Genomic DNA, 16,706 nt, shown 5'->3' on the forward strand with positions numbered 1-16,706 from the left:
CAGGTTCAAACTCTTAGCAAAACCTATTTGTTCACATTTAGTATTGTCTCATGAAAATTCCAAATAGGTTGTGAAGATATTTTTCACCAGTCCAGACAGTATTCAGCATTCGTTTCACCTGTTTATTAGAATGTATCACAGTTTCAATTGTTAATTTTAAATTATTATAAAAGTATTTAATTATATAATTATTCTACATTTAAAAAAGAAAATACTTTCTAATTTCTTTTGTTTTAAGGTAGATCCAGGAGGTTATCTGCCAACTTGGTTGAACATAAAGGCTCTGAAAACTAGAGAGAATGAAGGATACTTATAGCATTGTACTTGAAAGGGTGTTGACGGAAACAGCAAGGGTCATTTTGGCAGTGAAAAGTTCAAGGCAACAGAGAAAGTCGGTCTCTGGAATCTGACTAGCTTTCTCTGGTCTAATTGGAACTTGCAAGGTTTGACAAGAATGACAAAATTAGTCCAAGCAAATTGTTCACTATAATGAAAGTTTCAAACACTCAAAGCCAAAACATTTTGTTAAGGAGGTTTGCAGTAAGACACAAATTCTTGACCGAACTTTCTCACTCAAATTGTGAAATACATGCCCAGAGAAACCCATTGAAGTGGAGGCAGTACTTGGAATCACTAACAATTAAATGTGTGTAAAGTGTGAAGCTGAGCTGGATTTATCTAAAATTAAAAATCACACAACACCAGGTTATAGTCCAACTGGTTTATTTAGAAGTACAAGCTTTCAGAGCGCTGATCCTTCATCAGACCTAGTTATCAGATGAAGGAACAGAGCTCTGGAAGCTGGTACTTCCAAGTAAACCTGTTGGACTATAACCTGGTGTTGTGTGATTTTTAACTTTGTCCACCCCAGTCCAACACCGGCACCTCCACATGTTGTGTAAAATTGACAGTTTTGCACAGACCAATGACTTTTCTAGCTCCCAGACATCTCTTTCTAATCATCAGCTACATGCCCCATCATAACAGATGTCTGTTTCTGTCTATTTTATCCAGAAACAGAAATAAGCTTACACCTAAATTTCTTTTGGCTTAAGTACAAATTAAAACATGCAAATTAATGTTAATTGATCAAACATTATGGAACATGAGAATCCAAATTGCATTTACTTCACATAGTGCTGCTGCAGAAGTACTGAAGACAGTTTATTATTAAGTTAAATGCAAAGATTATCCTGGAATCAAAAGTAATAGCCCTCTTAGAACCTCATCAAATGTTTGTTCTGACCAAGGCTACAGCAAAGTCTATCGTGGGTTTTTTTCTTCAGATTTGCCACTTTATCGGCTTTAATATTTGAAATAACTTCAACATTTTCTTCATACTTTAGTCTCTTCCTACAAACTAGTTTGTTACTACACAAACTGGGCTCAGTACAGACCAGAAGGTGGTAAATTCTTCCCAGAAAATGTTGATCCCTGTCTGTGCACCCACCTGATTTATGCTTTTGGCAGCTTGGCAAACAATGAACTCACTACCTATGAATGGAATGATGAGCCCATGTTCAAGAGATTCAATGATCTGAAAATTAGGTAAGCCATATCATTCCTTCTGCATTGCAGTTGTTACAAAAAGCATTTGTTGCTAGCTGTTCTTTTCAAATCTGAGATAGATAAATTTATTAACCAAAGGGATATAGACCAAAGACGGGAATGTAGCTTTAGGCCATAGATCAACCATGATCTCATTGAATGGTGGGACAGACCTGAGGGGCTAAATGGCCTACTCCATTTCCAATGTACAAATCCCAGATGCGTTCTGCAATTTAATTTTCTCGCATTGTATTACTTTAAAACGTTGTGACCGTGATAACCACTAGAACCATTACATAATCTTCACAGAGAAATTAAATGATCATGCAACATACTTTATGGAAATCCTGAAAATCACAGTTTGTATTCTTTCTCTTAATAGAAATAATAATCTGAAAACCCTTTTAGCTGTTGGAGGTTGGAATTTTGGTACCACCAGGTAATGTTGATCATATTTTAATTTTCACAAAATAGTAAAAGGCAAAAGTAATGTTTGAGAATTGACAATTGACAATGTCAGAACTTCTCCAAACTGGCTATTAAAGTTTAGCTGAAAATTTATAATTATGAGAAAATACTTCATCAACATATAGCGAGCTGAAGGAATTCTGTCCTTCCTATCATATTTGTCAACTAGAATGTCGAGAACTATAGATTGATGCCAGTCAGAAAACCCAACAATATGGTAACTTTAGCAGATAGGAACAAGTGCAGGAAATTTGGATTGGTACACTTTTAGTGGTGGTTATGTAGGTGCAGACTCAACAGGCCGAAGGGCCTTTTCTGCCCTGTATGAATCTATTAACAAAGAGTGTAAATATAAGACATTGGATAATTAATTAGTGTCTATAAAACAGTGACATTTGTTGAAATACTCCAAAGATTATTATGAAATATTGCAGGTTTTCAATCATTGAGGAGATGTGTAAATCATCTGTCAATGCTTATGTGGATGGCAAGGGTGGATGGCATCTGGCCTAAATGATTTTCCAGTTATTTAATAAAGAACATCCCCCACATTCCTCTCTGCATTTCACAGCTGCTCAAGATTGTTAATGATAAGGAAAGTCATCATTTGTATTTTCTCATGCAACTACTGATCGCTGCTAAAATTATTTTAATGTCTGGCACACATAAGCTAAAATAGTGACTCCAGTTAGAAATAAGTTCTTTAAACCATGCTGAGAATGTGAAAGGTGTGCTGTCAATGGAAGATTTTTCTTCCTTTCCTCATCCTGGAGGGCTTGTTTCATAGCTTGACATTTTGTATGAGAAGATAAATTACCTTGCATCAATCCAAAAATTTACCATTAATGAATTGGAACCTGTGTCTCTATTAACTTTCAATTACTTTTTTCTGTAGCCAAGTCCAATGAAAGAGGTCTCATCTGAGACTGTAATTCCTGACTCCCAGTTTTACATTCTGCATTTTTTTGGTCTCCACAGCTAAGGAAGAAGTCTTATGATGCCAGGTTATAATCCAACAGGTTTATTTGAAATCACAAGCTTTCGGAGCCTGACCAAGGAACTGCGCTCTGAGAGCTTGTGATTTCAAATAAAACTGCTGGATCATAACCTGATGTCATGCAACTTCTGTCTTTGTGCACCCCAGATCAACACCAGCACCTCCACATCATAGTTAAGGAAGGGTATATTTGCCTCAGAGGATGTCCGGCGAAAGTTCACTGCATTCATTTCTTGACGAAGAGTGTTGTTCTATGATAGAAAGCTGAATAAATTGGTTTGATACCCTTTGGAGTTTCAAAGTACAGGAGGTGACCTCTTGAAACTATAAAATTACAAAGGTCCTTGACAGGCTAAAGAGAGATTGTTTAACGCAGCTACAAATCTAGTACACACAAGTTAGACTTTGACACAATCCATTTGGTTGGTGCACATGCAATGGGTTTGCTGGAAGTTGGTGCAGGTGTGAAATTGACATAGCATGGTGACATATAGCAACATGTCAACTGTCCTGTCTGCTCATTGCTGACAGCCATGAAAACCTGCTTGTCTGTGTGTCTCCATTAAAAGGCAGAATTACCAGAAGCATAAAAGAACAAAAAGGTAGAATCTCTGCTATGAGCATGCAATCAGGTGCAAAAGGATGGAGAGCGTTAAGAGAGCAAGCAAGGAGCCTTGATCTGCAGCTTGGCCATATACATGAGATGGAAGCATGTCCCGGTCTGTAAAGTACCTTGGCAGCAGCATTGTAAGGGAAAATGCTGGTGCACTCCGACATGCAAATTGAAATGCAAAACCATCTTCTAAGTGGATGGGAGGTGGGACATAATGATGCAGTGATGCCTGTACATGCGGAGTGCCAACGTCCATGGATGTGGAATATATGCAGCTCCTGACCATGGAGCATGCTTTAAGATACTGGTTGCTTGGTATCCAAGATGGACAGCTGAAGGAGATAGCAGTAAACTGGAGTTACCAGATAAGCACTTTGACTTCCTCTTCATCATTTATTTTCTATCTAGTGGGTTAAAGAATAGGAAAGTATGTATTAATGAGGCAAGGTTAGGTTATGATGAGATGTAAATGCATGATAATAAATGCAAGTAGTCTTCTTGCTGCTCAGTGGTGAGAGACTTACTCAGAGTTCAGCATTTAGTTGGAAATTGTGACAATGTTTGCTTTTGATGTTGTCACTGGTCATCTCACCCTACTTTCTCAACATTCTCAGCAACGCCCAGATCATTGTGTATCTGAGAAAATCTGTCCATGATGTCTGCACTGCTTAAAGTGAAGAACAGTTTGGAAAGATAGGCATTTTTTATGAGTTAGAGACCAATTGATTTATAAACATTCAGTGAATCACTACACATTATAAAACCCATTTGACTTCACCTGCTCAAAAGGCAAATGAGAGAAATTAACTTTAAGGTTGGTTTACGATTATTCAGAGCTGGGGACATCATGAGGGAGAGAGATTGGAGTTAGGAACATTCTCCAGTTTCAATGTATCTGTGTTTTCCTGGGCGAGATCATTGTGATTACTGAGAGAAGTTAAACAAAATAAAAAACAGACAAACTTGCAATGTAAACAGAGTAGGTGACAGGATAGTTATAACACAGAAAAATGTTCCTAAATTAAGCTTTGATCTTATATTTCTCTGTGCTGTTCTTAAAAATTGCAGGAATTAACACTTTAAACAGTGCAGCTTAGTATGAGAATGTTAAGTGATCAAAGCAGCACTACTGGTTAGAAATAAATACACATCAGTTCTCCAAAGGACGTTTACTCGCTTAATGTTTACCCATGTTCAATCTATTTCTGTGATTAGATTTACAAGCCTGGTGGCTACAGAGGAAACTCGAATAACGTTCATCAATTCTGCAATCAGTTTTCTGCGGACCCATGGATTTGATGGTTTGGACTTGGACTGGGAGTATCCTGGCTCCCGAGACAGTCCACCAGAAGATAAGCAACGTTTTACAGCATTGGTCAAGGTGATAGGTCTAAGGTTATATACTTTTTAAGGTCTAGTATTACAGAGCACAGCTACTTCAGCAACAAAATCTCTAGTATTTCCTTTAAGATAAGATTATGGTTATTTAGATAGTGGAAAAACATAGCAAGCACAAATCAGCTGGGAAACCCTAAAACTGTTAATACATTCCCAAGAGCAAAGTATTGCAACTGCTGGAAATCTAAAATAAAAATACCAGTAACTCTCAACAGGTCTTGCAGAATCTGTGGAGAGAGAAACAGACATTACACTCCAGATTAATGATCTTTCATTAGAACGTTCAGAGGAAATAGGGGTTGGGGGTGGGGTGGGGTGGGGGGTGAATGTTGTAGAACTAAAGGTGTAGTTTCCAAAGTTGGTCTCCCCACATAAGGCAAAGGTGAGAAGAATTTCTTCTTCAGAGAGCCTTGAAGACTAAATCATTGAGAATATATACAAGACTGAGATTCTTGTACTATTGGGCAGTCAAGGGTTATGGGAAGAGACAAGTAAGTGACGTTGACATCAAGACCTGTTCAACCAAGAGATTGCCAATGGAGTATCGAGTTCAAAAACATATGTTCCTGCACCTTTTTTTCTGTTCCAGGGTTCTTGTGTTCCACCAGACCTGCTGAGTTTTCTCAGTATTTTCTATTTTAAAGTCAAGGTTACATGGAAATGGCTGAAAGATCAGCACTGAAGGAAGTTTAACCAGGATCACAAAGGAGTACACACAGATCACTGAAGTCAATGACAAAATTCAATGGAAACAGCATAGCAGAGGAGATTTGCCTACAGCAGTCTATATTTTGAATAATGTCTATTATGATTAAAAATCAAAATGTTCTCATCATTTGCAGGAATTGAGGGAAGCTTTTAAAACAGAAGGAGAGTCTTCTGGAAAGGACAGGCTCTTACTTACAGCTGCAGTTGCTGGTGGTAAAGATACCATTGATGCTGGATATGAAATAACTGAAATTTCAAAGTAAGTGCAACTTGTAGAACGCTTGGAATTCACAGGCTTTGAGAAAAGCTTTCATTATGGATTATACAATATATTCTGAATAAGCTATTTGAAGTCTCTCTTTCCCTTCTTATAAACAGTTGAAGAGTTTGAAGATGTTAGTTTTAAATATGCTGTCATAGACCTCTTCCAAGTAGCACCTCCACAATTCCCCTTGACAGTGAGAGGACACTCCATGGGAGGTTAGATGATGCACCAAGCTTATCAGCTGTTACCCTGCCTGTCACCCTTTCTGAGCCCTGCCCTCAGCGTTCTGCAACAAGATCTATTTGTAAGCTTATTCTCTGGTGAGCTGGCGCAAGAGCTATCATTTATCCCTGGCCTGGCTACAGTCCACACATTCAGAGTGAAGAGTGTGGTGCTGGAAAAACACAGCAGATCAGGCAGCATCCAAGGAGCAGGAGAATCAATGTTTCGGGCATAAGCCCTTCATCAGAAATGAGCCTCATTCCTGATGAAGGGCTTATGCCCAAAACGTTGGTTCTCCTGCTCCTCAAATGCTGCCTGACTTGCTGTGCTTTTCCAGCACCACACTCTCAACACTGATTTCCAGCACCTGCTGTCCTCATTTTCTCCACACATTCAGAGTGTGTCACCATGAACAGGTCTCACCTTTATTCTTGTCCCTTGGGTGCCAGGAATGTGCCAGTACCTGAAGCTGGTGACAGTGTGTCAGATCAACCGATGGTGTCTTTCCACGAATGTAAATGTGTAGCTCTCTCTCCTCTTCCTCTGCAGATGCTGTGATTACACATGTGGCAAATCTTGGCTGTCTGAAAGCATAAAATTAGAAGATAAAAGTTGGGGGTGGAGAGGAGGGATTAGAAAGGAAAGCAAAAAACCTCATGAGCCCACAATCTGCAACTTGTTCATGACAACAGATAGTAGGATAAAGTTGAAGTTGAGAAGGAACAAAAAAGTGGAGTATGCCATAATTCATAATATTCTAAGCAAAGCCACAGTCTCCATTGCAGTCACTCGAATCGTATGCAGAGCCATCTTCTTCTGATTCAGGCTTTGTGACCCCTTGCTTTATCTGGTTTGTTTATTTCTTTTGTCTTGCAAGAAACAAGGCAAAATAACATGTCAGTGCACAGCATTTGACAGTGTGAGAGGCTGTACTGAAGTGCTAAGTGGTTGCATGTGAGGTTACACTGACTGCCCTCGAGCACGCACATGTGGCTATTGTGGCATTGTCACCAGCTTCTTCTGAGTGAATCACCAGGAACTAACTTATCTGTCATTTTCTACCATTCCATTCAAAGGCTATTTGTGGTCCCCTTGGAACTGTTAACATCTCTTCCCTAGTTCACTTCCACAATGCCTCCAGTGCATCCTTTAAAACCTCTCACTATGCTGATTGTCCGTTTCCTTGTTAATTAAAGCATTGCAGCAATAACATTCAGCAGCTGCCTCCTGTTTTTTTTCAACAGATATATAGATTTTATCTGTGTGATGACGTATGACTTTCATGGGGCTTGGGAGAACATTACTGGTCACAATAGCCCTCTCTATCGTGCGTCTACCGATGAAGGAAAATTTATTTACTTTAATGTTGTAAGTATGTGAAACTAGGTTTCATTCTCACTTACAGTATCTTCCCTTTTCTTTTTAATACATGTCACCAGCTGGTCCACCCTAGTTGCCAGAGAAGAGACAACCACATTGTCATGTGGTCTGGACTCATATGTCAGTAGGCCAGTCCAGATTTCCTTCCTGAAGGACCAGCAATGAACCCGATGGGTTTTTATGACAATTGGCCATGATTACCATTCAGCCAAGTATTTCTTATTGATTTGGAATTTCATCAGCTTTTATTGTGGGGTTTGAACTTATATCACCAGACCACTGGTCTGGGGATTCTTGAGCACGAAGCCAGTGCCATTGCTTCCCCTTGGGTTTATATATCATAGCAAACCATTTTCACTTATAGAACCTCAATGAAGCTATCAAATTATCTTGCAGGACTTTGCAATGAAGTACTGGAGGGATGGTGGCATCCCAGCAGAGAATTTAATTGTTGGATTCCCAACCTATGGACGTAGTTTCACCCTTAGCACCTCCCAAACAGGTGTTAGTGCTCCAGTGAGTGGGGCTGGTCAACCAGGCCAAATAACCAGGGAGGCTGGATTCTGGGCCTACTATGAGGTAATTACGCTGAGAGAGTTATTCAGTTATCACAAGATAAATCCTATATTGTATTTTATAGAAATTGTTCAGGATTAAATTGAATAGGCCGGGAGTTTCACCACAGGTTTCAGAATCCCAGCATCAGTTACTGAATGGGAGTCAGGGTATAGCGTGTCATCACCCCTTCATGATTTTTCCCATTTGGCCAGTTGGTGGATAATCCAATCAGAATGGTGATCCATTTCTTAAGGTGGGGGGCCAGAGGAAGCTTTCCAGCTGACTAAAGAAGCATAGGGTGCTTCCTCAGGTATGAGAGAATGTGGCTGCCTCATAATGAAGGTGCACTCTCTCTCAAAATTTTTCAATCTTATATAGAAAACAGACTGAGCAACCAGGACACCATTCTGCAGAGAGAATCAATATTCAGCAAGATCCCAACAATTCCACACATGGCTGCCCAATCAGGTTCATTGGTGTTGGTGATTGGAGTGTTAGACTAAGAATCGTAGTGACTCCCTGTTGGTGGTCAAACTTTGTCATGTGATCATTACCAATAGAGCAAGGAGAACATTTCATTTAACATTTCATTGAATGGCAGAAAGTACAAGAAGATGGGAGTCTCTCAATAATGCCTGAGTTTAAACCTTTGTTACTTTCTTAAGTCCTGTGCCATGGAAACTACAGCTTGTGGACACAGTGACTGACCAAGCCAAATAAATACCTGAATGATTTCAGCTACAAAGTATGGTACATCATCCTATTTTTTATTTCTTAACTATATCCATACTTCTAATTTTGCAAAACAAATAGGCAGACCATTATGAGGAAGGTAGGAATTTTGCGGACATTGTGCCCTTTTTCTGTTTACTATAATCCAACATGTAAGGGAATCACTCAGCTTTATTACGTGAGGTAACCTCATCCCTCACTGGGGATTTGTCTATTTTCCAGCAACGCTCTTCAACTTTGTAATGAACGAAGGTAGTGAGGGTTATCTCATACACTGTAGCATGATTTAGACCTTTCAAATTTATAACTGGAGATTAACTTACTCTCTAACTAGTCAAGCATGGTAGGCCTCATCAGCATAAGGTCTTCCACCAATGTTCACCATGACTTTTTGTGATAATTGTCTAATAATGAATCACTCATCAGTGATCGATTATCTCCATGAGTTAGTTCATTTAAAACAACAAAACTCGTTACATTTATGAGTCAGGCATTATTGATTTCTGTGCATGCAGCTTGCAAACCAAAGCAGAATAACTGGCACACAGGATTGCTATATTGAATACATACAGCACATGGAATCCTTAAAAGTGAATTCTTTTAAAGGTAAAGTGGCCTTACAAATGGTTGAACTGTGATGTTCATACAAATGGGAAGTGTGACGCTCCAGAGAGTTGTTGAGCTAACTTCTTTCACTTATTACTGCTCAAAAGTTTGATAAGCTACTAAGTAACCCATTGTGTGTTTGATAGCAGTTATTTCAAACCCAACAAGAGTCAATTTTAAAATATAAACATGGTAACAAAACAATAATTAACAATTTATAAAACAATTAAGATCCTCTTCCAGCCTTGTAATATGACACTCTCAGTCAGAATTAAAGTAATAATATTATATCAATGTAATACTTAATATCCCTTAAAGGTTTTATAATGCCTGTTGTTTTGATTAAATATATTTTATTAATTAACAATGGGAATTAAATAACTGATGACTATAAATGGATTTTAAACTAAAACGATACATTTGTTTGATAAGTTGAAAATATTTATTGATTTAATTGACAGATTTGTACATTTTTGAAAGTTGCTACCTCAGAGGTGATCGATGACCAGCAGGTTCCATATGCATTCAAGGACAATCAATGGGTTGGATATGACAATCAGCAGAGTTTTATAACCAAAGTATGTGTTACAAATCTATTGTCGCAGTTTCTCACATAAGTCATGTGTTTTCAAATTACAATTCAGTAACAGCTGAAATCCAGACAAGTCACTCTAAGATAATTTTATTTGTCACTAAAGATTGATAATGGAGATTTCAGAAACTGCTTTGATAACATGAATCAGTTGTTAACATAGAGTTCTTCCTCTTTCATTCGGGGTCCTCCCATAAACTTGTTCAGTAATGTAACTGTCTCAAAAGATCTCCACTCCCATATGTTTGAAGTTAAAAATCACACAACACCAGTTTATAGTCCAACAGGCTTAATTGAAAGCACTAGCTTTCGGAGCACTGCTCCTTCATCAGATGGTTGTGAAGGACACTATTGTAAGACACAGAATTTATAACAAAAGTTTACTGTGTGATGTAAGTGAAATTATACATTGAAAAAGACCTTGATTATTTGTTGAGTCTCTCATCTGTTAGAGTGACTATGTTATTTCACTTCTTTCATATGTAAATCACAAAACCTTTTTTAAAAGTTACATTCTCAGGTTAACTTTAACAATTGGTGTCAGCCCAGATAATATGTTGAAGGTGTTAAGCCCCATATGCAGTTGTCTGTGCTATACAGTTTAGACTGATTCTAATCTAAAAAATGAGTTAACAGAGTCTTACATGGATTCATGCAGTTTTTAAGCAAAATACAATGTAAGTCTGCAAGTACAAGTTCACCCCACAAATGTATATGTGTATGTGTGCATGTGGGTTTGTGTGTGTTTCTGGGGTGAGGGGTTGTGAGTGTCTGTGAGAGAGAGTGTATATGTGAGTGTGTGAGTGTAAAGAGGTCTAAGTCTGTGAGAAGGTGCATGTGTGAGTGTAGAAGTGTGCGTCTGCAGGAGTGTGAGAGAGTGTGAATAGGAGTGCCTGTGTGTGTGTATAGAAGTGCCTATGTGTGTATAGTTCAATGGTGATCACCTGTAGTGTCACCTCCAAATCATTTCCAAACATATGGGTTGGACTGATTTGAAGGTGACCACCATCTGTCAGCGGTGGCCTATTCCTGATGAAGGGCTTTTGCCCGAAACGTCGATTTTGCTGCTCCTCGGTTGCTGCCTGAACTGCTGTGCTCTTCCAGCACCACTAAACCAAAATCTGGTTTCCAGCATCTGCAGTCATCGTTTTTACCTCCAAATCAGTCCAACCCATATGTTTGGGAACTCAGTAACTTTCAGTGGTATATGAGTGGAATCTCATCCAATATATACTTTCAGAAGGAAAAGCATTACCTCCAGTAAAATGACCTGTTTATTTAAGGCATTTTAATGGTATGTTTATATATTTTTACCTGTAGGTTCAGTGGTTGAAGGAAAACAACTTTGGAGGTGCCATGGTGTGGACTTTAGACTTGGATGATTTCACTGGAAATAAATGTGGTCAAGGAGTTTACCCTTTGATCACCACATTGAAGACACTCCTTAACATTAATGGTTTGTACAAATGCTATATTAATCCACTCAAACTTGAATTATGCCCTATTGCTAAATCATTTCAAGTGCACAAACCTATTTTATGTAAAACTTTAATTCCTGCTGTGGTTCTGTTCGCCGAGCTGGAAGTTTTTGTTCGTGGTGTACACCCTTATAGTAGTGTACAAAATCCCATGCAAGGACTGCACAAAACACTATATAGGACAAACAGGAAGACTGAAACGTTTGCAACAAAAACTTCCAGCTCGGCGAACAGAACCACAGCAACGAGCACCCGAGCTACAAATCTTCTCACAAACTTTGAACTTTAATTCCTCATCATATTTACGCTTACATTTTCCAGTTAAAGTTAAGATGTCAACATTTATGATGGAAGCTGCCTCTATAAACTTCACACATTGAATTGGGCAAAGGACATTTTTACTAAGCTGTGAAATGATTTAACACAAGTGCCATGGGAACAGTTTCTTGAAGGTAAACAGTGTCAAAGAAATGGGAAAAGCTATTTCTGCAAGTACAAAGAGTGGTGCTCACAAATCCTGAGTAGCACTGAGGGAGGATAACATCTAAAAAAAGGAAGCTAAGAGTTCAGTGATGCACAAAGCATGGAGGAGGATAGAGAGTGCAGAGATAAAAGTAAAAAAGAGATGATAAAGCAAAACAAAGAGTCACACATTTGACTGAGATCACCATCAAGGACCCCTAGCACAACACCTACCTCTGAATCTTGGAATCAGGGAAATTCCTCCAATGGTTGAAGTCATATCTTGCACAAAGATGGTTATGGTTGTTGGAGGTAAATCCACCTCAAGTCCCATGATAACTCTACAGAAGTTCCTTATAGTAGTGTCCTGGTCCCAATCAATAAGGACATGAGGACATAAGTAGCGATGTTCGATGATTATTATGGAAAGTTCAGCACCATTCAGCACTGGATATAAAAGCAATAATTATCCAAATGCAACATTTAAGCTTGAGCTGATAATTAGCTGGCACAGTAACATTCACATCATTTTAAGTGCCAAGTAATGACAAGCTCCAACAAGTGAGAATCTAACCATCTTTCCCTTGACATTCAGCAGCATAACTATCACTGAAGACTCAAATACCAACATCCTGGTAGTTGCCATTAATCAGAAATTGAACCAAACCAGCCATATAAATACAGTGGCTAAAAAAAGTAATTCTGAGGCTCAGAGTTCTGCGGAACTCATCAGTTTCCCAAAGCCTATCTATCATCTACAAGGCACAAATCAAGAGTGTGATGGAATATTCTCCACCTGTCTGGATGGTTGTAACTCTAACCACCCAAGGAGCTTGCTACCATCCAGGAAAGATACCTGCTTGAGTGGCAGCCCCACCCACCACCTTCAATATTGACTTTCTTCACCAGCAACACAGAGTGGCAGCAATGGTTACCATCTAAAAGATGCACTGCAGCAACTACCCCAGAGACTTCTGGCAGCAAGCCCAAAGGCACAATCTTCACCATTTCGAAGGACAAGGGCCACAGATGCAGAGAAACATCACAGAAACATTATGGGCGGCACGGTGGCACAGTGGTTAGCACTGCTGCCTCATAGCGCCAGAGACCCAGGTTCAATTCACGCCTCAGGCGTCTGACTGTGTGGAGTTTGCACATTCCCTCCGTGTCTGCGTGGGTTTCCTCCGGGTGCTCCGGTTTCCTCCCACAGTCCAAAGATGTGCAGGCCAGGTGAATTGGCCATGCTAAATTCCCATAGTGTTAGGTAAGGAGTAAATGTAGGGGTATGGGTGGGTTGCGCTTCGGTGGGTCAGTGAGGACTTTTTGGGCCGAAGGGCCTGTTTCCACACTGTAATGTAATGTAAATGTAATCACCAGCTTCACTCCTTCCCTGCCACAGGGCGAAGAACCTGGAATTCCTTCCCTAATAGCACTGCGGGTATGGCTGCATCCCAGAGACTGCAGCAGTTCAAACAGACAACTCACCACCACGTAGAAACATAGAAAATAGGAGCAGGAGTTAACCACTTGACCCATCAAACATGCTCCATCTTTTAATATGGTCATGGCTGATCAGCCAACTCATCCAACCCTGGTCCTACTTTCTCCCCATATCCTTTTACCTCTAAGAACTCTCTCTAAATCCAACATTCACCACCTTCTCAAAATCAATTAGGCAATTGAAAAGTTTAGGACAACAAATTTGCTAAGAACCCATAAGCTAAGAGAACAGGGAGGCAGGAAGGGGACAACATATCAATACATATAAAGAATTGGAAATGTGTTGCTGGAAAAGTGCAGCAGGTCAGGCAGCATCCAGGGAACAGGAGAATCGACGTTTCGGGCATAAGCCCTTCTTCAGGAATGAGGAAAGTTTGTCCAGCAGGCTAAGATAAAAGGTAGGGAGGAGGGACTTGGGGGAGGGGTGTTGGAAATGTGATAGGTGGAAAGAGGTCAAGGTGAGGGTGATAGGTCAGACTGGGGTGGGGGCGGAGAGGTCGGGAAGAAGATTGCAGGTTAGGAAGGCGGTGCTGAATTTGATGGATTTGACTGAGACAGGGTGGGGGGAGGGGAAATGAGGAAACTGGTGAAATCCGAGTTCACCAGTCGATTCTCCTGTTCCCTGGATGCTGCCTGACCTGCTGCACTTTTCCAGCAACACATTTCCAGCTCTGATCTCCAGCATCTGCAGACCTCACTTTCTCCACATATAAAGAATTGACTTGCCTACAGGAGGCAAAAAGTAAGAATTACCTTTTCAAGTTGGCAGGATGTAAGTGTCAGTGTGGGAGTCTGACCTACTTAAAATCAATATCAATGACATGGATGTAGGGAAGAATGGATGCCAGCTAAATTTGACAATGCCTGTAAGATAGACAGGGAAGTAAATTGTCAAGAACAGGCATAGAGTCAATAAAAGAAGACAGAGAGGTTGAGTATGTGGGCAAAAATTTGGCAGATGGAGTATATTGTGAGTAATTGCTGACACTGACAAGAAAAATAGAAAAACAGTACGCTGTTTTAATGGGAAGAGGTCTCAGAACTTTAAGTTAAGGATACATGAACAGCAAGTTATTAAGATGGCAAATGGAATGCTGGTGTCAATTACAAGGATAATGGAAATTAAAAATAGGAAAATATTACTACAGCTTTTTGGGGCCTTGATAAGATAACATCTGGAGGATTGTGTATGCTTTTGATTTCCTTATTTGAAAAAACAACGTAATTGTGTTAACAGTAGTTGAGAGGTGTTTGCACAACTCATTTCTGGGGTTGGGGGTTATCCTATAGGAAAGGTTGCCTACTGGACTTTAAAAGAAAGAGAGGTGAGCCAGACAGATAAGGGTGGTCAGATTTCCTTCTCAAGAAGGCGTCATTGAACCAGGCAAGTTTTTTGCAGCAATCTGGTAATCATTATTCCTAACGTAACTGTCTTTTTTAAAATGAATTGAATCTAAGTTACAAGTCTTGATTATTGAATTCATGCATTCAGATCATTAAATCAGATCAGGTGATTTGTATCCGAGTAGCATAGCCATTATGCTACCATTTCAATGACTTGCAACAAGGAATGCACAACACACAAGCGCGTGGTCTAATTATCAAATATACCCCTAGCTCCCAGCCAAAAGCTACACTTGGTCTTGACTGCTCATGCACCAATATCATGGAAGGTTAAGGTGTATTAATGTTAATGTTAATTTAAAAACCAAATGGCACATTAGTTACAGAAGAATGATCATAGAATCTTTGAATCCCTTCAGTGTGGAAGCAGGTTATTCAGTCCATCAGGTCCACACCAACCCTGCGAAGAGCATCCCAACCAGAATCACCCTTCTATCCTTTCCCATGGCCAATCCATCCAGCATGCTCATCCCTGAATGCTATTGGCAATTTAATATGGCCAAACCACCTAATCTGTATACCTTTGAACTGTGGGAGGAAACCGGAACACCCACTGTGGGAGGAAACCCACACAGGTACAGGGAGAATGTGCAAACTCCACACATACAGTATAAGAGTAAAAAGTATATAGAGTAAAGAAGTTTTACAAAATTATATAGAGCATATCTGAGGTCCTGCATGCAGATTTGACTTCCTTATTTATAAAGTGACAGATAAACTTCTAGAGAGAGTGCGACAAAAAAAAAATTTCTAGGCTGGGTTTTTGGGATGAAGGGATGGCCTTATGAGAAAAGATAGATTAGACCAGGTTTATATTCACAGGAGTTTAGAGAATGGAGAAGTGGCCAGATGGAAGCATTATATAAACATTCTGAAGGGGCTTGACAGACACTGAGAAAATGCTTTTGGTCAACTGGGAAAGGTTCACATTCTCAGAATAAGTGGACAGCCATTTATGACAGACGTAACAAGAAAATACTTCGCCAAAAGGTTTGCAAATCCTTTGAACTTGCAACCCTTTAAAAGTCAGTAGAATGTTGAGCAATTATTTTATGTTTGTAGTGAGGTAAGGTGGAGTTGAGGTACAAAATCAGTCACAGGCCAAATGGCTTACTCGTCCTATTTCTTATTTAGGTAGCCTGTGTTCTTCAGTAAACACAACACAAACAAATGGCAATGCTTTCAAAAAAGTAGAAACTTAAACTTGTAAATTTTGAATTTAGCTTATTTTTGTGGTAAGTATGTGCAACTCAATTCAAAGTCAAAGTTCTCAACTTGCCTTTCATATTCCTTCAATAGCCTCAACCCGATTTTGTTTGACAGCCTCTGTCAGGCTGACATGCTGGAATTCACATGCTGTGTTTCCAGCTCTTGTCTCTGTTTCATTCATTCCATCACTCTAATAATGTGATAGAGCCATCAACTATCTTGTTCTATTAAGTCCTCTTCCTAAAACTTTTTCATCCTGTTTTCCAATCGAACCACCTCAAATCTTTCCTGTTCAATCTTGGTTTCAGTCATTGACTCATTTCTTTTCCTTCTGTTGTTCAGTATCATTCCTTTGCCTCCATGAATCACTTTTTTACACTCCAGTGCTGTACAACTACAGGTTGTTGTGAAACTTCCTATTATGAAATCTAATCTGTCATATTGCCATATTTTATGTTTAAAAAAATCACATAATACTAGGTTATAGTCCAGCAGATGTTTTTTTTTAGATTACTTACAGTGTGGAAACAGGCCCTTCGGCCCAACAAGTCCACACCGACCCGCCG

At 39.5% G+C, this 16,706-nt stretch overlaps 1 protein-coding gene across 1 annotated transcript in view; it reads left to right on the top strand.

The window, feature by feature from the left end:
• LOC122562968 (acidic mammalian chitinase-like) overlaps positions 1–16,706 on the top strand; it is a 32,576-nt gene that overhangs the window by 14,982 nt on the left and 888 nt on the right. Inside the window, exons 5-12 of the mRNA XM_043716273.1 lie at positions 1,347–1,548; positions 1,931–1,987; positions 4,842–5,007; positions 5,867–5,991; positions 7,464–7,587; positions 7,996–8,178; positions 9,957–10,073; positions 11,408–11,543. Coding sequence (XP_043572208.1) covers positions 1,347–1,548; positions 1,931–1,987; positions 4,842–5,007; positions 5,867–5,991; positions 7,464–7,587; positions 7,996–8,178; positions 9,957–10,073; positions 11,408–11,543 — 1,110 coding nt within the window. The remainder of the gene's footprint in view (positions 1–1,346; positions 1,549–1,930; positions 1,988–4,841; positions 5,008–5,866; positions 5,992–7,463; positions 7,588–7,995; positions 8,179–9,956; positions 10,074–11,407; positions 11,544–16,706) is intronic.

This window comes from Chiloscyllium plagiosum, chromosome 26 (genome assembly GCF_004010195.1).
Source record: "Chiloscyllium plagiosum isolate BGI_BamShark_2017 chromosome 26, ASM401019v2, whole genome shotgun sequence".
Lineage (NCBI taxonomy): Eukaryota > Metazoa > Chordata > Chondrichthyes > Orectolobiformes > Hemiscylliidae > Chiloscyllium > Chiloscyllium plagiosum.